At 41.9% G+C, this 21,937-nt stretch overlaps 1 protein-coding gene across 1 annotated transcript; it reads right to left on the bottom strand.

The window, feature by feature from the left end:
- Positions 1-15,864: 15,864 nt before the first annotated feature.
- On the bottom strand, positions 15,865-17,032 carry LOC143962405 (olfactory receptor 5P80-like). Its single transcript, XM_077471688.1, has one exon. The coding sequence runs from the start codon at positions 16,840-16,842 to the stop codon at positions 15,865-15,867; it is 978 nt and encodes a 325-aa protein (XP_077327814.1). The 5' UTR covers positions 16,843-17,032.
- Positions 17,033-21,937: the final 4,905 nt, after the last annotated feature.

Raw genomic sequence — 21,937 nt, 5'->3', positions numbered from 1 at the left:
AATGCCCGTTGAGAGAGGGTCTCTGTCGGCTGGCTTCGCTCCCCCCCCGCGGTCCGGTGGTACTCACGGTCCCTGTTTTGCTCTTTTCTGTTTGCCTTCCTCGCTTTCGCTCGCCTGGAGCCTTCTCTGTGTTTCTTCTACGTGGTCTGTCTCTCTGTTCTGATACCCCTTCCTTCTCCCTGGCTCCCCTTTCTCTCTGTTTCCCCCTGTAGTCTCTTCCTTCCGTACCCCCCTTTCCCCTTACCGTTTTGCTTTCTCAGCCTTTATTTTTCATGCTTAGATCCTGCCGGTTAGCCCTGGCGGACAGTAGTGGGTTGTGGGCTTCCCTGGGACTGACCGGTTTTCAACGAGTGTTTGTTCTGTCCGCCTGGGGCCCGGCTCATCGCCCATCTCCCTCCTTTTCCTTTTCTTTATAACACAAAAAATTTGTCCATCTCACTGTAATATATGGCCATGCGATGATTGCTGCTCACCTAGGTGGGATTGGTTTGCTAATTGATGTTGGAGGTCTGGAGAAGGACTCTAGCCCCCGGTCTGGGAATGTTTTTCTTGTTTCGTTTTAAGCCTGTGTTGGGGGTGGTCTCTATATATGTCCCACCTGAGTGATACTGTAAGCTCTATGTTTGAAATTCTGTATGTTTTATTATGATTGTCCATGTGCCTGTTATTTCTTCCGCATTAAATAAATAAAAGAATTACAAAAAAAAAAATGACACAGTGCTATATCGCAAAAAATGGCCTGGCCATTAAGGGGGGCAAATCCTTCCGGGGCTACAGTGGTCATCAATAAATCACTGCTCATTTAAAAAATTAATTTTTTACAAACAGTTTTTTCATTGATACAGCCTCTAGTTTTGTCCTCTAGGGCAGTACCCGGAACCCCATAACCATTGTATGCTCAATTACTTGCATATAAGCCTTAAAAATGTGCACTTTTGATTTTTCACGTTCGGGTCCCATAGACTTCAATAGGGTTCATTATTCGGTTCCGAACTTTCGAAATGTTTGAAAGTTCTGATGCGAACAGAACTGGGGGTCATTCAGCCCATCCCTATTGCTTGCTTACTTATGTTTTGTTCTTTATGTCTTCTAAAAGAGGCATGTTGACCAGGAAACAATAGGAATACACTGTGTTTGTGGCATGTAATGTTTTATTGTATTCTTTCTTTCTCTTTACCTTTTTTCTGTGGAGATGGTGCTGATGATATTCTTCCTCCCTTCCTTTTTTTTGACTATATCCTTACTGGTTCCTACTATGTTCTCCCTTCCTTTTCTACCTCTTCTGCCCCCCCCCACCTCTCCCCTCCCTTACACCTCCCCCCCTCCCGACACACGCATTCCCTATCACTCCTTCTATATTTGATAATGGGTTTTCCGCATGTATCTGTTTCTGGATTGATAATGTTATTTTATTATTATTTTATTATAATTTTATTTTCCCACCTTTTTTATTATACCATAATGATGTCTTTTTGCAGACTATTTTGAATATTTCTCTGGAAATGTTGTATTCTTCCTCTCTATTCATTGTAAATGTTAAAATAAAGATTAAAAAAAAAAAGCATTAATCCTTCAACAGTTGGGGCAAGGAGTGCTAAAGCAGGGGGGAACAATTTTTATGATTTAGCTGTCTGGAGTTGGCTGTGAATCTATCGCTATTTTGAAACTAGCCCCTTAACCTTGAATTGGATCTGTTTGTTACCAATAAAATAACCCCCTTCAACTTACGCCACAGCCATCACTCTTCCCTGTTGAGGTAGGGTTACTAAAGTAGTATAGAATATTTACTTTACTTTTAAAAATATGAGTTTATTGTGTGCACATGCCTAAGGATTGAAGTGAAGAGCTAGACCTTACTCATTTCACTAAATGAACATTCAAGGGTAAATTTGGAAAGCAGTGAGAATATTTGGGGAAAGCCACATTTACTGATTTGCAAATAGACCCCCTCAGTGTTATTGTATTCAATGCTATTGTGTCTGCTTACCCGCCTACTTCACTATAATTTTATTAATAGATGACCATCTACTCCCCATATTTTTATACTTTTTTTGTGTGGAGTTTGCAATATGCACTGTTTATATAATATTCGATCTTCAGTGATATATTGGCACAATATATATATTAAAAAAAAATATGATGATGATGAGGATAATAATTATAATAACAACAACAACAATAACAACAATGATTATTATTATTCATTTTTATTTGGAATTATTAAGATAAATTCATAAATCACTATTTATGAACTGGTATCTTAATATAGCTGTATTATTGTTATTATTATTATTATTATTATTATTATATGACTGAGAAATGCTTTACAAATTTGTTTAAAAAGTATCATTAGCCTTTGGCTATTGAGTTTGCTTTGGTAAATTCATATTACCGTACAATTTATATTTTTTAATTGGCACAATAATAATAACACATCAAGCTATAGCTTAATGGATCACTATTTATTAAACTGCATCTCAAAACAACTGTATTGTAATTATTATTAGTATTGTTGTTCTTTATAATTTTTTAATCATTATTATGACTTAAAAATTGTTTACCATTATTACTATCTTCTCCCTATGTTTTTTATACTTTTTTGTTGAGTTTGCATTGTTTATAATGTAATTTATGGTTCTCAATAATACATTGGCATAATAATAATAATAATAATAATAATAATAATAATAATAATAATACAGTTGTATCAAGATATGATTTATTAAGTTGTAGCTTGGTAACGCTGTATTATTATTATTAGTAGTAGTAGTATTACTACTACTACTACTACTAATAATAATAATAATAGTAATAATAATAATAATAATAATAATAATAATAATAATAACAATACATCTTTACCAAGCTTCAACTTAATAAATCACTATTTATTAAATCATATATTGATAAAACTTTATTATTGTTACTATTATTATTATTATTATTATTATTATTATTATTATTGTTGTTATTATTATTTTATAATTATTATATGACTTGAAAATTATTTACACATTTGTTTAAAACTGTCACCTTTATCAGTAATGGAATTTGGCTATTAAGTTTGTCTTGTTAATCTTCATAGCAGAAATTAGATCTATGCTGTAATATTAAGTGTTAACTTCCAATATTTTAAGTCTGTTTTGCTTTTGCTTGCAAAACAAGAGAATAGAAGCACTGGGAAATAATGTAAAAAATAATGAATGTTATGAGTCTCGTTGTCCTGTACAAAGCCCCTGACACCCACAAATATCTAGACAAGGGACAAATTATTGTACAAAGCTCGTTGGATAACCAGTTTAGAAATTGATTGGCCCCATTGCTGGAAATAATTATTTACAGTTCATTAAAATTACATGAAAATAAATGTAATGTTGCCGATTCCCTTAATGACTAATTTAATTCCTCTTAAGGAAACCAATTCACATTTAAGAAAAGTTTTAACAACACTATAATAATGCAATGAGTGTCAATACAAAAAATTGCTTCCTAATTAATTCCATCAGGGCATCTCCCATAGAGTAAAAAATGAAAATGATTAGGTCATGGCTCGTATAATCATTATTTTACTAACAAGCTAATGAAGTAATCTGTTATTTGTATCTATGTAATTCCCATGTTTCTACAGGGAAATTGTAGATTGTAGCTAAATCAAGATACATTATGTTAACTGTTAATATTAAAAATCAAAAGAAAAGATATGAAATAAAGAGTATTATATTAATGTTTATACATGTTCAATAAGATGAATTTGTACTGATAGATACATAGATAGATAGATAGATAGATAGATAGATAGATAGATAGATAGATAGATAGATAGATAGATAGAGAGAGCTTATACTGTAGATGCTACCTACATAACAATGAATTCATTTATATACATTTAAAACAACTTTTGGTTTTAGATGAATCTTAAAACAAACATTTAAAATACATAAATAAAATGAAAGTGTAAAAAATAAAAAATAAAATAAAATGTAACACAAACAAGTAATTTTTTTTTTAAATAAAATGTAAGTTTTACCATGACTCATCAAACTGTCCTCCGTTTTTAAAAATGTAATGAGGAAAGGTGGGATGTCTTAAAAAAAGGGTTCAAAGAACTTTAAAAGCTGCAAAACAGTTTTTATTCAATTAAGGGAGGAAGGAATATTCCAAGGTGTTTGAGGAAGAGCAAAACTGTTAGTTGGATTAAAATTATGTGTAAAACCTTTCCTGAGATTGTCCCTTTATCCCCATCTAATTTTATAAAATAGTGTATCAAAGAAAAATATCCCATTTTTTTTTTTTATTTGACATGTGCATTTGTTAATTTTTTTTGTTTTGTAATGGTGAGGCAAACAGAACATTTCTAGACCATCCACATTGTGTAATGCCAATGCAATAAGGCCTTAACATGTGTTGATGGATTAACCACTTCAATACCGGGCACTTTTACCCCCTTTCTTACCAGGACAATTTTTAGCTGTCAGCGCTGTCGCACTTTGAATGGTAGTTGCCCGGTCATGCAACACTGTACTCAAAATAAGTTTTTATAATTTTGTTCACAGAGCTTTATTTGGTGGTATTTAATCACCACTGGGTTTTTTTTTTTTTTTTTTTTTTGCAAGTAAATGAAAAAAGACTGAAAATTTTGAAAAATAAACAGTTTTTTCTTTGTTTCTAATATAAAATTTTGCAAATAAATAATTGTTCTTCATCAATTTAGCCCAAAATGTATTCTACTACATTTCTTTGGTGAAAATAACTCAAATCAGTGTATACTATTTCGTGTGTAGGAAAATTATAGTCCACAAACTGTCTGAAAATTAATTAATACTGATGTACTGACACCCTATCTCATTTCTTGAGGCCCTGAAATGTCAGGTCAAATACCTCCCAAATTACCCCTTTTTGTAAAGTAGACCACCCAAGGTATTTAAAAAGAGGCATGGCAGTTGTAATTTTTTGGGGGAAAATGAAGAAATTAAAAAAAAAATTATATATATATATATATATATATATATATATATATATATATATATATATATATATATATATATATATAATTTTTTATTTTTAAATACTGTCACCAGTGCAGTACAGCGTTATTATATAACTAGACTGGTAGTAATCAGCAGGGCATTGGCTGGTGACAATATAAAGAAAAAATAAATATATATATATATATATATATATATATATATATATATATATATATATATATATATATACATACATACATTTTTTTAATTTTGCTTTTTATTACTTTTTCTTTTTTTTAAACACACTGTGATCCAAGCAATTTAAGTGATCAGGATTTATTTTTATTTTTTTACACATTATGTTTGTTTATAGCAGTGAATTACATTGCTACAAGCAAGCATTTTATTAAATGAAATTGATTCATTCAGTTTGTTTTGTTGTGATTAGTTGTGATTGGTCAAAGCTAATCACATGGTACAGATGGGCTGTGGATGTGATTGGCCCTGTCTGTGCCGTGTGATCAAATTGACCAATCACAGCTAGCAACACAGTTGTACACAATAGATGGCATGAACGGAAGCCATCCATTGTGAACAACTGCCATGGGACCTGCTGCGATTGGTCACAGCAGTCACATGGTACCGGCAGTGAGCCGGTACAGTGATCAGTCATTGGCTGTGTTCTGTGGAGGGGTGCTTCCTTACAGGATGTCATATGATGCCGGTACTGCCCCCCCAGGTCACCAGATCTTGTGTCCCCATTAGACATGTGCATTCGTTTTCGTACGAATGCATTTTCAGGTATTTTCATTTTCGTTTTGACAAACGATAATGAAAGTGCAGAGTCCGAAAAATGAAAGATCCGACATAAATAAATGCTTTATTTTCGTTTTTGTTGTTACAACAGTTTGATATAGAATAGGAGATTCGACGTGACTCTGACAATAACAATCTGTCTATAGAACCTGTGGTCAAATGTGCCTAACCTTACCTCTATTAGTCCAAGATTATAGAGAGAAAATATTCGACAGAGAGAAAAAAGATTCGACAGAGAGAATTTTTTTTTTTTTGACGCAGGGTTCCCCTTAATATCCATACCAGACCTGAAGGGCCTGGTAATTGAATTTGGGGGAACCCCACACTTTTCTTTTTTTTATCAATGACTTTCAATGAGTGTTCTCTATATTACGGGAGCCGACAATTCATTATAGCCACGAGTGATTTTAAATGACTTTTTTTCCTGCATTAAAATCACTGCTTCCGAAAAAACTGATGTTTTTAAAACTTTTTTTGCATTGATCCATGTCCCCTGGGGCAGTACCCAGGTCCTCAAACACTTTTTAGGACAGTAACTTGCATATTAGCCTTTAAAATTAGCACTTTAGATTTTGAACGTTCGAGTCCCATAGACTTTAATAGGGTTCTAAAGTTCACACGAAGCATGCTATATAGAGTTTAGCAGCTCATTCGAATCTTCTGTATACAATTGACAGACACCATAAGCCTTCAAAGACAGATTCGACCGTAATTCATGTGGATTTTCGGACGATTGCATATTTTGAACGAAAAACTAAATAAATAAAAACGAATTTCGGGAGTAACTAAATAAATTTATTTTTCGGACGAAAACGAAATTCCGAAACAAAATATTTCACTCTGCACATGTCTAGTCCCCATTGAAGAATTTTTTGAGGACAACCCAAAATTTTGGATTTTCTTTTTTTTTTCATTCTTGGTGATGATGGCAAAGAGGACACTGGCTGTATCTAAAGTAAGTATTTCCTAAACAGTGCATGTTTAGGAGATATTTACTGTGCCTATGGGTAAACTGTATTATAAGCTTACCTATAGGTAAAAATCAACAAAGGGAGTTAACTTCCACTTTAAGCACTTCCGTACAACAGGCCATCATATGACGTCCTGGGCTTTCGGTGGTGAAATCTGGATGATGCCTGCAGCTGCAGGAAGTAAACAAAGCCTGGCACTCGGCTGGAAAGCATCAGATGGCATTTTTTTGTTTTTGATCTGATACTTTTCAGGCTGGAGGAGAGATGTGGGGTCTTATAGACCCCACATCTCACCATAAAGAGGACCTGCCACGCATCATTCCTATTACAAGGGATGTTTACATTCCTTGTAATAGGAATAAAAGTGATACAAAAAATGTAGAGGGAAAGTGGCAAAAAAAATGAATAAAATAAACAATATAAAAATAAATAAAGCGTCCCCATCTCCACGAGCTTGCACGCAGAAGTGAACGCATATGTAGGTTGTGCGCGCATATGTAAACTATGTAAACCATGAACTAGGTTAGCAACTTAGGTTTTTAGATCCTGCCCTTTTTGCACCTCCCTCTGCCAATTCATGGCCTATGTTGAACCACAGAAGCAGGCATCCAGATGTGATTTTCTGCCAAGAAGGCCATGTTTACCTTCAACCATCATTGTTGTAACACACTGTCAGCATCAGGATCAACATGATACACATGTGGTTCTGCAAGCATGCACAGAAAGAATATATAACCCTCATGACACATCAGCACAAATAAGTTGGCAGTTGGGAAGGATGCTGGAGGGAACAATGCTTTATCTGGTGGTACAGCCTCAAGTCTATCACCTTGGTGATAGCGACTGCACATTCACCTCTCCCTGCCTTGCCTCAATGGCCTGAGGTGGTCACTCCTCAGAGCCACCAGTATCCTCTAGCTGCCTCAGAGCCTATGCAATGTCCTAGGCAAAATACTGTTACACTGATTTTCAGCTGGTATGTCAGTTGGTCATAGGCCATACTGAGCCATAGACTCTGAAAGCTCTTTAGGGACAGAGGTGGCTCATTCCCTTACTAGCATGTGCCAAGTCAGGTTGTGTGTGACAGCCTGCTGACTGCCCTTTTACTGTGAATGCTCACAGCCACACCTACTACGCCTGACACACGTCCTGAACATGGTGGTACAGCAATTTCTGGTTATGGAACCCTACCTTTCAGTCTATCTTGAGGCAGGCCAGATGAGTGTTCAGATTCATTAGTTGATCATAGCAACTGAGTGTTCTTCTGGCTAAAATGCAGCATAAACACAAGTAGCCTGCCAACTGCCTGATATGCAATTCACCCACTTGATGTGACCTCACATTGGCTATGCTGAGCAGCGGTGGTGGCTGCACTAGCAGCACTGGACCATCACCAAATGAATGGGTCTTGATTCAGGATGTGTGAAACATCTTGTCACTATACGAAGAAGTGACTAGAATGGCAAGGCAGGTATTTGCAACACAATTCTATTATTCCTGTTGAAACACACTGTTGTGTAATAGACCAGACACTGGAGGCAGAACAGTAGGAGAAAGAGGCAAACTTCTTATCTCAGTGGTAGCAAGGTCCTCTGCCTACTGCCACCATCTCTGTGAGACAGAGACAGCAGAAGGTAGAAGATTTGTAGGGATGGAGTGCCTCTGACCTAGGAATAGTAGGGCTGTGGTGCTGGTAGTGAGGAGGAGGGTTGGGGTTGCTGGCATTGAGGAGAAGGATATTTAGGGATGCTTCAAGAATTTGATTGCTGCCCAATCCATGAAGGGGGAATCTTATGGGGGTCTATGACACCAAGAGGGAAAACACAGTTCCCCACTCTGAGCTAGTGAAGAAACGTTCCTCTTTGCCACACCTCCTGATGGTGCCTGGATCCATTGTCCTATAGGAATAAATGAAGGGAAAAACTGAATGGGAAAAAGCTGTCTGCCCTCCCAAGATGATGGCATTGGTTTCAAACTGACAAATCTGTCCTTTGTGTGTCACCGATGCACTTGTGAGCAACAAAAGCTGACACCAAATCACCCTCCCATTTTATCCCTCCATTTCCATATCTGCCATTACATTTCTTTAATCTGGTACCTTTATCCTACCACACTTTAGACATAGTTGCAGGGAAAAAACAAAAGGTATTGACTTGTTGTCTCACACAAGTTGACTTTGTAGCTGCCACTCATTCATGACTAGTGATGGACGAACTTCCGACGGGACGTTTCGCGAACGCGGACCGCGAACGCGGCTGATAGTTCGCGAACCGTAACGTTCGCGGCGGGCCCCGTTGACTTCAATGGGAGGCGAACTTTGCAAACCTACAGGTCAAATTTGCAGCCACAAAATAATTACTAGCTGTGCAAACATAGTCCCACCACATGGCCAATGACATAACACATGCATGAGGTGAATCTGGGATCGACAACTACAAGCATTCTTTTTTTATATGTGAAATTGTGACAATTCAGGACTGTGGAGTGCATGAAGGCAATGGAGGAGAGGGAAGGTCAGGGTAGGTAAAGAAGAGGGTGCAGGAGATGGTCAACCACACCGTGATAGAGAGCACTGACATCAGCAGCGTGACATACAGCAATGACACTTGCACCGTGATAGAGTGATCTGACACCAGCACCGTGATAGAGAGCACTGACATCAGCAGCGTGACATAAAGCACTGACACCAGCACCGTGATATACAGCACTGACACCAGCACCGTAAGCAGCCCCAGGAGGAAGTCACCATAGCACAGGGATGGTGGGAGCCCCTCATAATGAGCACAGCACAGGGATGGTGGGAGCCCCTCATAATAAGCAGCCCCAGGAGGATGTCAGCATAGCACAGGGAAGGTGGGAGCCCCTCATAATGAGCATAGCACAGGGATGGTGGGAGCCCCTCATAATATGCACAGCAGAGGTACAGCCCCAGGGGGAAGTCAGCACAGCACAGGGATGGTGGGAGCCCCTCATAATAAGATGCCCCAGGAGGAAGTCAGCACAGCACAGGGATGGTGGGAGCCCCTCATAATGAGCATAGCACAGGGATGGTGGGAGCCCCTCATAATATGCACAGCAGAGGTACAGCCCCAGAAGGAAGTCAGCACAACACAGGGATGGTGGGAGCCCCTCATAATAAGCAGCCCCAGGAGGAAGTCAGCACAGCACAGGGATGGTGGGAGCCCCTCATAATGAGCATAGCACAGGGATGGTGGGAGCCCCTCATAATATGCACAGCAGAGGTACAGCCCCAGGAGAAAGTCAGCACAGCACAGGGATGGTGGGAGCCCCTCATAATAAGCAGCCGCAGGAGGATGTCAGCATAGCACAGGGATGGTGGGAGCCCCTCATAATAAGCAGCCCCAGGAGGAAGTCAGCACAGCACATGGATGGTGGGAGCCCCTCATAATGAGCATAGCACAGGGATGGTGGGAGCCCCTCATAATATGCACAGCAGAGGTACAGCCCCAGGAGGAAGTCAGCACAGCACAGGGATGGTGGGAGCCCCTCATAATAAGCAGTCCCAGGAGGAAGTCAGCACAGCACAGGGATGGTGGGAGCCCCTCATAATATGCAGCCCCAGTAGAAATATGACACCGCTCAACCTCTTCAAACAGGAGGGTACGGGCATATAGTACGGTGTGCTTTTTTTGTACAAGGAAGTGAGCCAAATGAAGAAAGAAGGTCTCTGTGCTCGATTAAAAAAATTGTTTATAGGCATATACATGGTCTACTGGTCACATGTGTTGAATTCCTCCAAAATCCATGCCTCATTCATTTTTAGAAATGTGAGGTAGTTAACACTGTCGTGAGCTAGGCGAGTACGCTTATCGGTCACGATCCCCCCTGCTGCGCTGAACGTCCTTTCGGACAGGACACTGGACGAGGGGCAAGCCAACAGTTCAATTGCAAATTGGGCAAGCTCTGGTCAGAGGTCAAGCCTGCCCACCCAGTAGTCCAGGGGTTCATCACTCCTCAGAGCGTCCACAAGGGCCGTTAACCCGATGTAGTCGGACACCTGACGGTCTAGGCGTTCCCTGATGCTGGATCCGGATGACACCTGTCGATGGGTCGGCTGAAAGAATGACCTCATATCCGAAGTCACCAACACATCTTCAAACCGGCCTCTTCTTGCAGGCGCTGTTGGATTGGTACCCGCAACTCCTTCTCTGGGAGTGGGAATTGCTCCTCTGCCAGCGCACGCAAAGAATGCAGCATTTGTCGAAGCAAGGCCTGGAAGTGCTGCATTCTGACAGCCCTCTGTGACGGCGGTAACATTTCTGCCATTTTGTATTTGTACCGGGGGTCTAAGTACGTTGCCACCCAGTACTGGTCCTTGACCCTTATGCTTTTTATACGGGGGTCCCTATTAAAACACTGGAGCATGAAGGCCCCCATTTGCACTAAACTGGAAGTGGTGTGGTGGCCTGGCTCCTGCTCATCATCCAGGATAATGTCGTCCTCTTCATTCTCCTCTCCCCATCCACGCACAACAACAGGGATCCCAGAAAGGTTTAAAGCATGCTCTTCTTGCTCCTCCTCATCCGCCCCGGCACCATCCTCCTCTGACTCCTCTTCAGACTCCTGTTGTTCACTTGTCTCAGATAGAGTAGCCCCCCCCCTGGGAATTCATCCAGCATTGCAACTTCCTCATCTTCTCGCTCCTGCTCCTCCACAGCTTGATCAATGACACGACTCAATGCACGCTCCATAAAGAAGGCATAAGGTACCATGTCACTGATGGCGCCATGGCTGCGACTGACCAGTTTGGTGATCTCCTCAAATGGCCGCAGAAGTCTGCATGTGTCGCGCATGAGCAGCCACTGGCGCGGTGAAAAAAACCCCAGCTCACCAGAACCTGTTCTGCCGCAGAGTTCATACAGGTAGACGTTAACTGCAAGTTTCTGCTGGAGCAGCCTATCAAGCATATAGAAGGCTGAGTTTTATCGCGTCAGGCAATCGCAAATAAGACGTCTGACTGGCAGATTGTGTCGCCGCTGTATGTCAGCAAGGCGAGCCATGGCCGTGTAAGATCTTCTGAAATGGGCCGAGATTTTCCTTGCCTGCCGCAAGATGTCCTGGACCCCAGGGTATTTTACAACGAATCGCTGCACGACCAAGTTTAAGACATGTGCCATGCATGGCACATGCGTCATTTTGCCCTGTTTCAATGCGCTAAGCAGATTGGCACCGTTGTCACACACCACTTTACCAACTGTCAAATTATGCGGTGTTAGCCACTGATCTGCCTGTGAACGCAAAGCTGAAAGGAGTGCCCGGCCAGTGTGGCTCTTGGCTTCCAGGCACAACAGACACAGCACGGCATGGCAACATCTCACCTGGCATGTCGAATAGGTTCTGGGGAGCTTGGGCGGCGCAGCGGAAGAGACGCTAGCAGCGGAAAAGGAGGAGTCAGCCGAGGAGGAGAGGGAGGAGGATGGAGTAGGAGGAGGAGGAGAAGAAGAGCCAGGCCTGCATGCAATCCATGGCGGTAAAACCAAATCTACATGGGTGCCACGGGTTACATGCTTGACGGCCACCCAGTGGGAAGTAAAAGTGATATACCTTCCCTGCCCGTGTTTGCTAGACCACGTGTCTGTGGTCAGATGTATCTTGGCACCGACACTGTGTGCCAGAGATACATTCACTTGCCGCTGAACATGGCCATATAGCTCTGGGATGCCCTTCTCTGAGAAATACTTCCTTCCTGGGACCTTCCATTGTGGTGTTCCAATGGCCACAAATTTTCGAAAGGCCTCCGAGTCCACCAGTTTATATGGCAGTAGTTGGCGGGCTATCAGTTCTGACAAGCCAGCCATCAACCGTTGGGCAAGAGGGTTATCCGGCGTCATAATTTTTTTACGCTCGAACATTAGGCCCACGGAAGCCTGCCTTTTTGCAGAAAAACATGAGCTTGGCTTGATGGAAGGTGGAGTGGACGACAATTGTGAGGAGAGAGGATAAGGAGAAGTAGAAGACGAGGCTGGACGGTGAGAGCCTGGAGTGTGGCTTTGTGTGTTTCGTTGCTCCCACTGGGCTCGGTGAGGGCTGCTCATGTGCCTTCTTAAGGCGGTCGTCCCTAGGTGAGTGTTGGGCTTACCGTGATTAATGCATTGACTGCAAAGATTGCAGATGGCAACGCTATTGTCAGCAGCGGACACGTTAAAAAAAGCCCACACTGCGGAGCCATGTGCCGGTGTCCTGGGAGCGCCAGATGTGACCGTACATGGTCGATGACTCGCTCCTGATACATTAGCAGTCTGCTTTGTCCCTCCTGTGCAATGTAAGTTATTCCTGCTTCTCCTCCCTATCTGCTGGTCCATATCTCCCTCTGAATTCCCCTCCTCTTCCTCTCTTGTGGGCACCCACGTGACATCACTAGACACGTCATCATCGACGTCACCTTCCTCACCGCTATAATTAGAGATCTCGGAGTAGGCAGCAACACCGGGACCAACCTCCTCCTTGGGCTGATCTGGGTACTGTCGTCAGACTGCTGAGTGGCAGTTGTTGCTACCTCCTCTTCCTGATCCAATGCCAAGAGTGGCTGCGCATCAGAAATGTCTTGATATGGATCGGAAAATAATTCCTGTGACTCAAGCGGAAGTTATGTGGTGGTGGTGGTGGTGGTGTTGTTGGTGGTAGTGTCTTTGGGGGTGCACATAGCAGAGAGTGAAGAAGAGGGTGCAGATCGAGAGGATGAGGAGGGTGCAGAAGAGTAAGGCTGAGTGAGCCACTCAACCAAGTCTGGTGCGTCCTTTAAAGTAATTGAACGCACCTTCTGCAACTTACCACTTTGGCTCAAGCCTGTTGCTCCTGCCCTACCCCTACCACCCCTGCGGAAGGGCCTGCCTCTTCCTCTGCCTGTCATTTTTTAAATGACCCTGTGACCAAACTCCCAGTCCCTATACTGCTGCAGAATAGGGCAGCAGTCAGCAGTAGTGCACCTCAACCCTATATATTGTGGACCTATACCAGTCCTTAAGGAATAGCAGACTGTACCCCACTCAACCCTATGTACTGTAGTACCCTAGACCTTACCAGTCCTTATAAGGACCTTTGTGCAACTAGTAGGTTGTGAATGATTAGCAGACTGTACCTCAGTCCCTATACTGATAAAGGACTGCTGCAGTATAGGGCAGCAGTCAGCAGTAGTGCACCTCAACCCTTTATATTGTGGACCTATACCAGTCCTTAAGGAATAGAAGACTGTACCTCACTCAACCCTATGTACTGTAGTACCCTAGACCTTACCAGTCCTTATAAGGACCTTTGTGCAACTAGTAGGTTGTGAATGATTAGCAGACTGTACCTCAGTCCCTATACTGATAAAGGACTGCTGAAGTATAGGCCAGCAGTCAGCAGTAGTGCACCTCAATCCTATATATTGTGGATGTGGATCTATACCAGTCCTTAAGGAATAGCAGACTGTACCTCACTCAACCCTATGTACTGTAGTACCCTAGACCTTACCAGTCCTTATAAGGACCTTTGTGCAACTAGTAGGTTGTGAATGATTAGCAGACTGTACCTCAGTCCCTATACTCATAAAGGCTACTGCAGCAGAAGGGCAGCAGTCAAGTATAATATTCTTTCTATATTTGGAAGAAAGAATATTATACGTGTACAAGCCTATTACCATACCAGTCCTGAAAAGAACCTTTGTGGACCTAATAGTAACAGCTAATGGTTAAACTGACTGTCCCTGCTGCACACAGTGTCCTGTCCCTTTCTCTACACTGATAAAAGACACTCAGGCTGCTGCAGCAATCACTAGCACAGCACTGCCTCAAACCTATATCCTGAACTACACCTAACACCTATACCATGATACCAGTCCTTAAAAGAACTTTTGTGGACCTAATAGCTAGCGATTTGTGTCACTGAAGTCTCTCCCTGCTCCACACAGCAACCTCCCCCTATAGTGACAGTAGAAAGAATGTAAAATGGCCGCCGGATCGGGTGTATTTATAAGTTAGGGGGAATGTCCAAGTGTCCATGTGCTGTAATGTCTCAATTGGCTGTCCTGTACCCCATGATGGATGTGTTATCAAAGGTCAAAGTTCTTTTACACAGTAAACACGGAAGTCCGCCGGGCGAACGGCGGCAATAGTCCGCCGATCGGGTGGACGGCGAACAGCCGAAATTCGCCGAGAAACGACCGCCGGGCGAACCGTTCGGCCATCCCTAGTTAAATTATATATTTATCCCAAACTTTTTTTTTTAAATCTAGAGTTATATTGATTGCACATTAAGCATAGTAGTTTGTAAATAAACAGAGTGTAGAGAGATGTAGAGATTTTGAGATGGAAAATGATGGAGGGGAGTTAAATAGGGGAGGGGGATGTAGGAACTAAAATCACAAAGTATAAACCTGGCTTCTAAGTGAGGAATCAGAGCACTGCCTTGTATGCTTCATTAACTTCAATAAAAATTTATGAAAAATACATGAATGTATGAAAAAAATAAAAAATAAAGAACATTGGATATGGTTATGGAGTACCAGAAGGAAGGAATTAGCAGGAACTCCACAGTAGCACTCAACCACCCATAGTCAAAATAACCTATGGGTACTCTATGGAAATATTGTTATCGGCAATCACTGTGTAGTCACTTTTAAATATCTATTTGTAGATTTGAATTCAACCAACATGCCCAAGTTGGATTCCTGCATACAGTGAAATAGAAAACCCAGCTCAAGAGTAAGTTCTGTTAAATCTTGGGTAAAGAGAAAAGAAAAGTAAACCTTTATTGTATATAACAACCAAAGAAGTCAATGCATTTTGGGGGCCCAAAATTCTCTCTTCATCAGGGCTCAAGTTCTGGAAGTAATTGAAGATACAACTGGAGAACAAATTGAAAATAAAAGGATAAAGGTCATATTGTTTCAGGTCTCCAGATAGGGCGACCCGCAATAGGGCACAGATGGCAAAACAGTAAATATTCCCTACTTTTTCAAAACTAAAAAAAATGTTTAGGCTTTAGATATGCTTCAATAATGCATCAAGATGTTGGGGAAGTTAACAAATTTGGGTAAATACAAATGAACTAAATAAAAAAAATATGCTGTGGCTGGACCAGGTGCTTGGCAATTGTTTCATTCAAGACTTTTAATAGGAAGATACTTGGTCATAAATTAATTTTATCAAAGCTTTCTTAATGTCTTCATTCCTTAAACTATATATACAAGGATTTAGTAATGGAGCCAACACAGTGTATAGCAATGCCATTGTCTTACCGAGGATATGTGTTTGTCGCTCATTTGGAATCATGTGCGTGGCAATTAGGGTCCCAAAATATATAGACACAACTGTCAGATGGGAGCTACAAGCTGAAAAAGATTTCAGTCTTCCAGAAAAAGAGGAGATCCTAAATATGGTTAAAACAATATACACATATGAAAATATTATAACAAATAATGGTAAGACACCTACAAGAGTGCACAACAATATAGCTTCTATATGAAGCAAAGACACATCTGAGCAAGAAAGTTCCATCAAAGGGTAATAATCACAAAAAAAATGGTCAATTGTATTTGGCTTGCAGAAATATAGTTGAGTTATTCCTTGTACCAGAATCAGTGCAACCAAGCAGCCTAAGAGCCAAGAGGCAACAATTAATTTAATGCATAGCATGTGATTCATAATGGTGACATAATACAGAGGAGAACAAATGGCTAGGTAGCGGTCGTAGGACATCATCGTCAGAATAAAACATTCAAATGCCTCGATAAAAATAAAAAAATATAGCTGAGTTATACACCCGGGAAAAGATATGGAGGCCCCTTGATGTAGTACAATATCTAGCATGAAAGGGGAAATATCTGTGGTCAACAAGATATCCGCTACGGAGAGCTGAGTGAGGAAGAAGTACATAGGAGAGTGAAGGTTCTTGCTGATGGACACCAGTGTGATGATCAAGGCATTGCCACATATTGTTATAACGTAGATGATAAGCAGCAGGATGAAGAGGAATACATTAAATATGTCCATGTCATTGAACCCCAGAAGGAAAATGACTGTGATGTTGTTTTTAGATGATGCCTTTGTGTTACAAACAAGCACACACAAAGTAGTATTAGAACGCATAATAACTTACTTTAGTTTTTGCTGCTGAGAATTGTGCTGGAAGTGTTTGGTGTCAGGATTATATAGCAAGAGCATGTGTACTGTAAGTAATATAGTTCACAATCACCCCATAACATATTGATTCAACCTGGCCCTAGCATATAGGACTCTATCACTCTACATGAGCAATCTATCTTGTTTTATACTAGCATTATTGTTGTACTTATCTTTATTATATTTACAATGTAGAAAAACCAAATGATTGTTACAGTTGTTAAGTGACACTAAGCCTCTGAAGAAGGACGTCATTGTCCGAAACATGTCAGGCGTCATTTCCGGCATTAATCTCTGCTAGCCCAGAATCTCTTTATAGGGCAGCTAAGTTTCATGTCTATAATGTTAAAATTTGTATGATAAACTTTTTGATACTGGAATGCTATTTGTATTATACTGTATATTGCACATAATAAACATATTTTTACTATACATTTGGTCCATCATTCAAAATCCTGAGGGGTCATAGTGTGCCTTGTGTACTATGTTGTTCTTTTGACCCTAGCACATAGGGGTTGATTTACTAAAGCTGGTACTAAAGCATACTTACCTAGCTGGATGCAGCATTAGCCCGATGCTGCATATGCTGCATATGTCCCCTGCTGGCTCTAACACTGAGAACCAAGTGATCAAACACTGCCAATTGCTCAGATCTCACAGCTTCGTGAGCGTCAGTCACCAGCTCTCTGCTTTGCCCCTCCATGCTCACTGAAGTACCTGTGGGCTGTGAAGAAGGTGGGAGCAGCCGACTCACACTCTCAGCAGCTCGATGAGATGCTAAGCCGGGTGCTGGCCCAGGCATGTTGGCGGATCCCGACCATGGCCATGATCTTGCCCGAGCCTGGGCCAACTCTGTGATGTCAACTGACAGTGAGCTTTAGCCACTGCCACTAAAGAGGAAGTAAAGCCAAAAATAAAGAATAAAACCCTGCAAGGAAAAGGCATAATGAGCTAGTATGCATAGCATACTAGCTCATAATGAATAACTTACCTGAGATTGAAGGCCCGAAGTGATCCTCGTTCTCCTCCTCCGACGCCGCCATCTAGCCCTGAGTGACTTCCGGGTATCGCGGATCCGGAGCTGTGACTGGCCAGAGCCGCAATGACGTCACTCCCACACATGCGTGTGGGAGCCGCCACTAACGGCATAATCGCCGTTAGCAGCAGCATGCTCAGTGCGCCTGTGTGCCGCTGCGCCGTAGACAGCTGTGCCTGTCTTTTGCAAATATCTCCTAGGTGTAGGTTTAGGAGATATTTCTTGCACCTACAGGTAAGCCTTAATCTAGGCTTACCTGTAGGTAAAAGTGGTCTGTAAGTGTTTACAACCACTTTAAGTTTTGGCAATAAAACCTGGAAACTGATAGGTTTCTATGCAGAAGTGAGGCTGATATGGCATTCTCCAGCTTTAGAAAATAATCCCCATAGAGTCAACGTTTAGTTAATTTTTTCTCCCTCTACAGCCCTAGTTACATTACTCATCTGTAATGAAGGATGTTCCATTATGTGCAGGCTGTTTCTGTAGAAATCGTCATTACAAGGCTGGCATGTCTTCTTCCTGCTGCTGAACATTTGGTGCTGTCGGAGTTTTTCAAACTCAGCTGCACTAACAGATGAATGGACAGAGACATGCCCTCTCCTCCATTAAGAAAAGTTCCTTCATTGATTTCAGTGCCTGTAAGCCCTTGTACATGTCCGATCGGACCGTGTTGTCAGATAATCCGACCGTGTGTGGGCTCCATCGGACTGTTTCCATTGGAATATCTGATGGACAAAGTTTTAGAGCTGGGCTATAACATTTTCCAACAACATGATCCGATCGGACTTTGTCCGATCGTTTGTAGAGAATTCCGATCGGACAAAGTGCCACGCATGCTCACATCAAATTCCTAGACCAAAGCTATTGGCTACTAGCCACAACATAGTCCCGTCATAACGAAATTACGTCATCACGTTCTGAACGATCGGATTTTCCGACAACTTTGTCCGACCGTGTGTATGCAACACAAGTTTCGGACAAAATCCGTCAGACAAAATCCGACGGATTTGTTGTCGGAATGTCCGACCGTGTGTACAAGGGCTTACACAATCTGTGAATGAGGAAGAGAATCCAGTGCCTCATCCGACCCTCCACCATTCAAGTATCATATTACCAGCACTACAATCATGAAGTAACTTTTCTCTCCAGCTTCTGGACAAAGGTCCTAAAACTATTGCGAATGTTATTTACCTGCCTCTTTCCTAAAGACCCTTGGTCTGTCATTTTGCACTTGAAACTACCAGATCTCACACGATCCCAATTTAAATTGCCAACCTATGTTGTACTAGTGGCAAAACAAACCATTGCTAAAGCTTGGAAAAAACTCCACCAAAGTTCATCGGCGCATACATTTTTTTTCTTCTAACAACACAAAGCTTACTAGTATTCTCCTAGATAAACACAGGACATTCCAAAAAACCTGGGCCCCGTGGAGACGATATGCCCACCCCTCTATGTCCCCCTGAAAGCTGCGTGCTGTTATAGGCACTGAACACCCTGGGTTTTTGGCTGAAGTGACCTTGATGTCCTTCTTTTGTTCTCCCCTTCTTCTTTCCATTCTGTTCTATTCCTCAGTCCCTTTCTTTTTCTTCTCTCAGCCCCCTGTTCTGGGAGGCTTTGACAACTACATCTCTTGATTATACTCTGTGCAAGGCCTGACTCTCATACCTACTCTGGGAGTTACTCCTGCTTTACGGTCAATACACATTTGACCCCCCTTCCCCTCCCCTTGCCTACCTATCCCTGCAGCTCATAATTGGGGGTACATTGTTAGTCAGCACTACAGAAAAAGGGGTACTTATTTCAGATGATTGCAAAATGAGCAAAAAGTGTGACCAGGCAGTGAGAAAAGCAAATAGAATTCTAGGATACATCACTAGAGGGGTCATCAGTGGGAGGGAGGAGGTTCTGATTCCACTATACAGATCTTCAGTGAGACCACATTCAGAATACTGTGTCCAGTTCTGGAGACCTCACTTACAGAAAGACATTGATAAGATAGAATGAGTCCAGAGACGGTTAACAAAAATGGTGAAAGGTTTGGGGGCTAAAACATATCAAGAGCGACTTCAGGAACTTAAAGGGGTTATAAAGTCAAAAGATTTTCTTTATCGTATTGAATTCTATGCATTAACCACTTCAACACTGGGCACTTTCCCCCCTTTCTGCCCAGGCTGATTTTCAGCTTTCAGCGCTGCCGCTTTTTAAATGACAATTGTGCAGTCATGCAACGCTATTCCCAAACAACATGTTTAACATTTTGTTCCCAAAAATAGAGCTTTCTTTTGGTGGTATTTGATCAACTGTGCAGTTTTTATTTTTTTGCACTATAAACAAAAAACCCAGAAAATATTGCAAAAATATTTTTTTCTTTGTTAGAATGTGTAAATAAGTAGGTTTTCTGCTTACCGACGGGCACTGATGAGGCTGCACTGACGGGCACTGATGATGAGCACTAATACGCAGCACTGATGGGCACTGATAGGTGGCACTGATAGGTGACACTGATATGCAGCACTGATGGGCACTCAAAGGTGGCACTGATGTGCACTGATAGGTGGAACTGCTGGGAACTGATGGGCGGCACTGATGGGCCCTGATAGGTGGCACCTCCTCCATATATATATATATATATATATATATATATATATATATACATACATACATACATACATACATATATATATATATATATATATATATATATATATATATATATATATACATATATATATATACATATATATATATACATATATATATATATACATTTATGGTCCAGAGCCCTCTGACCGATACGGATAAGGATGACAAACAAGGTTAACATAAACTCGCTTACTTGAAATGGACCTGAAAGTGTGCCCTGGTCTGACGAACGGTATACCAAAATAAGGGGGCATACCTTAGATAGAGAAGTGGGTGATAAATGAAATGAATATGAATGGAGTGAAATGAGTACTCTCATGAGGAGTATAATGCTTGAGAAATGCCCTGAAAAAGGGGATGGGTGGGTGGGTATCGCGCACCGGAACCGACGAGGAGGATAGGCGAACGGGCTGGTTATATACTCCACCGGGCTCCTCCCATAATTTCAGGCCACCATACTGGCCTTTCTATTTATGGTCCAGAGCCCTCTGACCGATACGGATAAGGATGACAAACAAGGTTAACATAAACTCGCTTACTTGAAATGGACCTGAAAGTGTGCCCTGGTCTGACGAACGGTATACCAAAATAAGGGGGCAAAACATTCAGGTAGGGGTTGCATTTTATTGATTCAAGTTCGTTACTGGGTGAGCTCGACAAAGGCCTGGGCCATCTCCACTAGCGGATTGGGTATGTAGCGGGCGAAACAGGTGGACCTCCATCTGCCCAACTTCTTGATAATGTGGTCCGGGACCCCTTGGCGGGATGCTGTTGAAGCTGCTCCGATACGGAATGAATGTCCGGAGTAGTGAGTAGGATAGAGGTGAAGGATACCCAGGAGTATCCTGAGATGTTCCATAAAGCGGGCAGCGTTCAGAGGCTTAGTGTGAAATGGCAGAAGCAGACTAATTCCTGGTTGATCAGCCAAAAGGGTCAACAAGCGGGTGAAAATGGCGACCGGGTACCAGCGGTTGTTGGACTTATAGAAGTGTATGTCCGTACCCGAGCCAAGCTGCTGTGTCTTGGAGACTGCTAAGTGTAAGACGAAATTGTCTTTGTATCGGACCAGGTGGTGCTTGCACAGCATGTGTGCTGTGAGGCTACTACAAGTAAACTCGCTTGGCCGTAAGAAGCCGTAGAAGGCCGGGTGTATGGCTGCTTGTAAATGACACTAATGTGGAGACTGAAAAGGTGAAGTGGCCAGGATATCTGACATATTTCTAAACGTCTCCTGTGATAGGCAGTCGTTTGGTGCCGGCCATCGGCTGGCGCTTCTGGATACCGCGCATAACAGCCTGAACGGCGTGGTAAAATAAGGAGGGTACGGTAGGGTCCTGGAGGGAGGTGAAATGTTATACACCGGTCAGGTATAGCTGGATC

Source organism: Lithobates pipiens, unplaced genomic scaffold (genome assembly GCF_037356315.1).
Source record: "Lithobates pipiens isolate NorthernLeopardFrog02 unplaced genomic scaffold, aLitPip1_a1.2 Scaffold_8, whole genome shotgun sequence".
Classification (NCBI taxonomy): Eukaryota; Metazoa; Chordata; class Amphibia; order Anura; family Ranidae; genus Lithobates; species Lithobates pipiens.
This window is presented reverse-complemented; position numbering and strand designations above follow the sequence as displayed.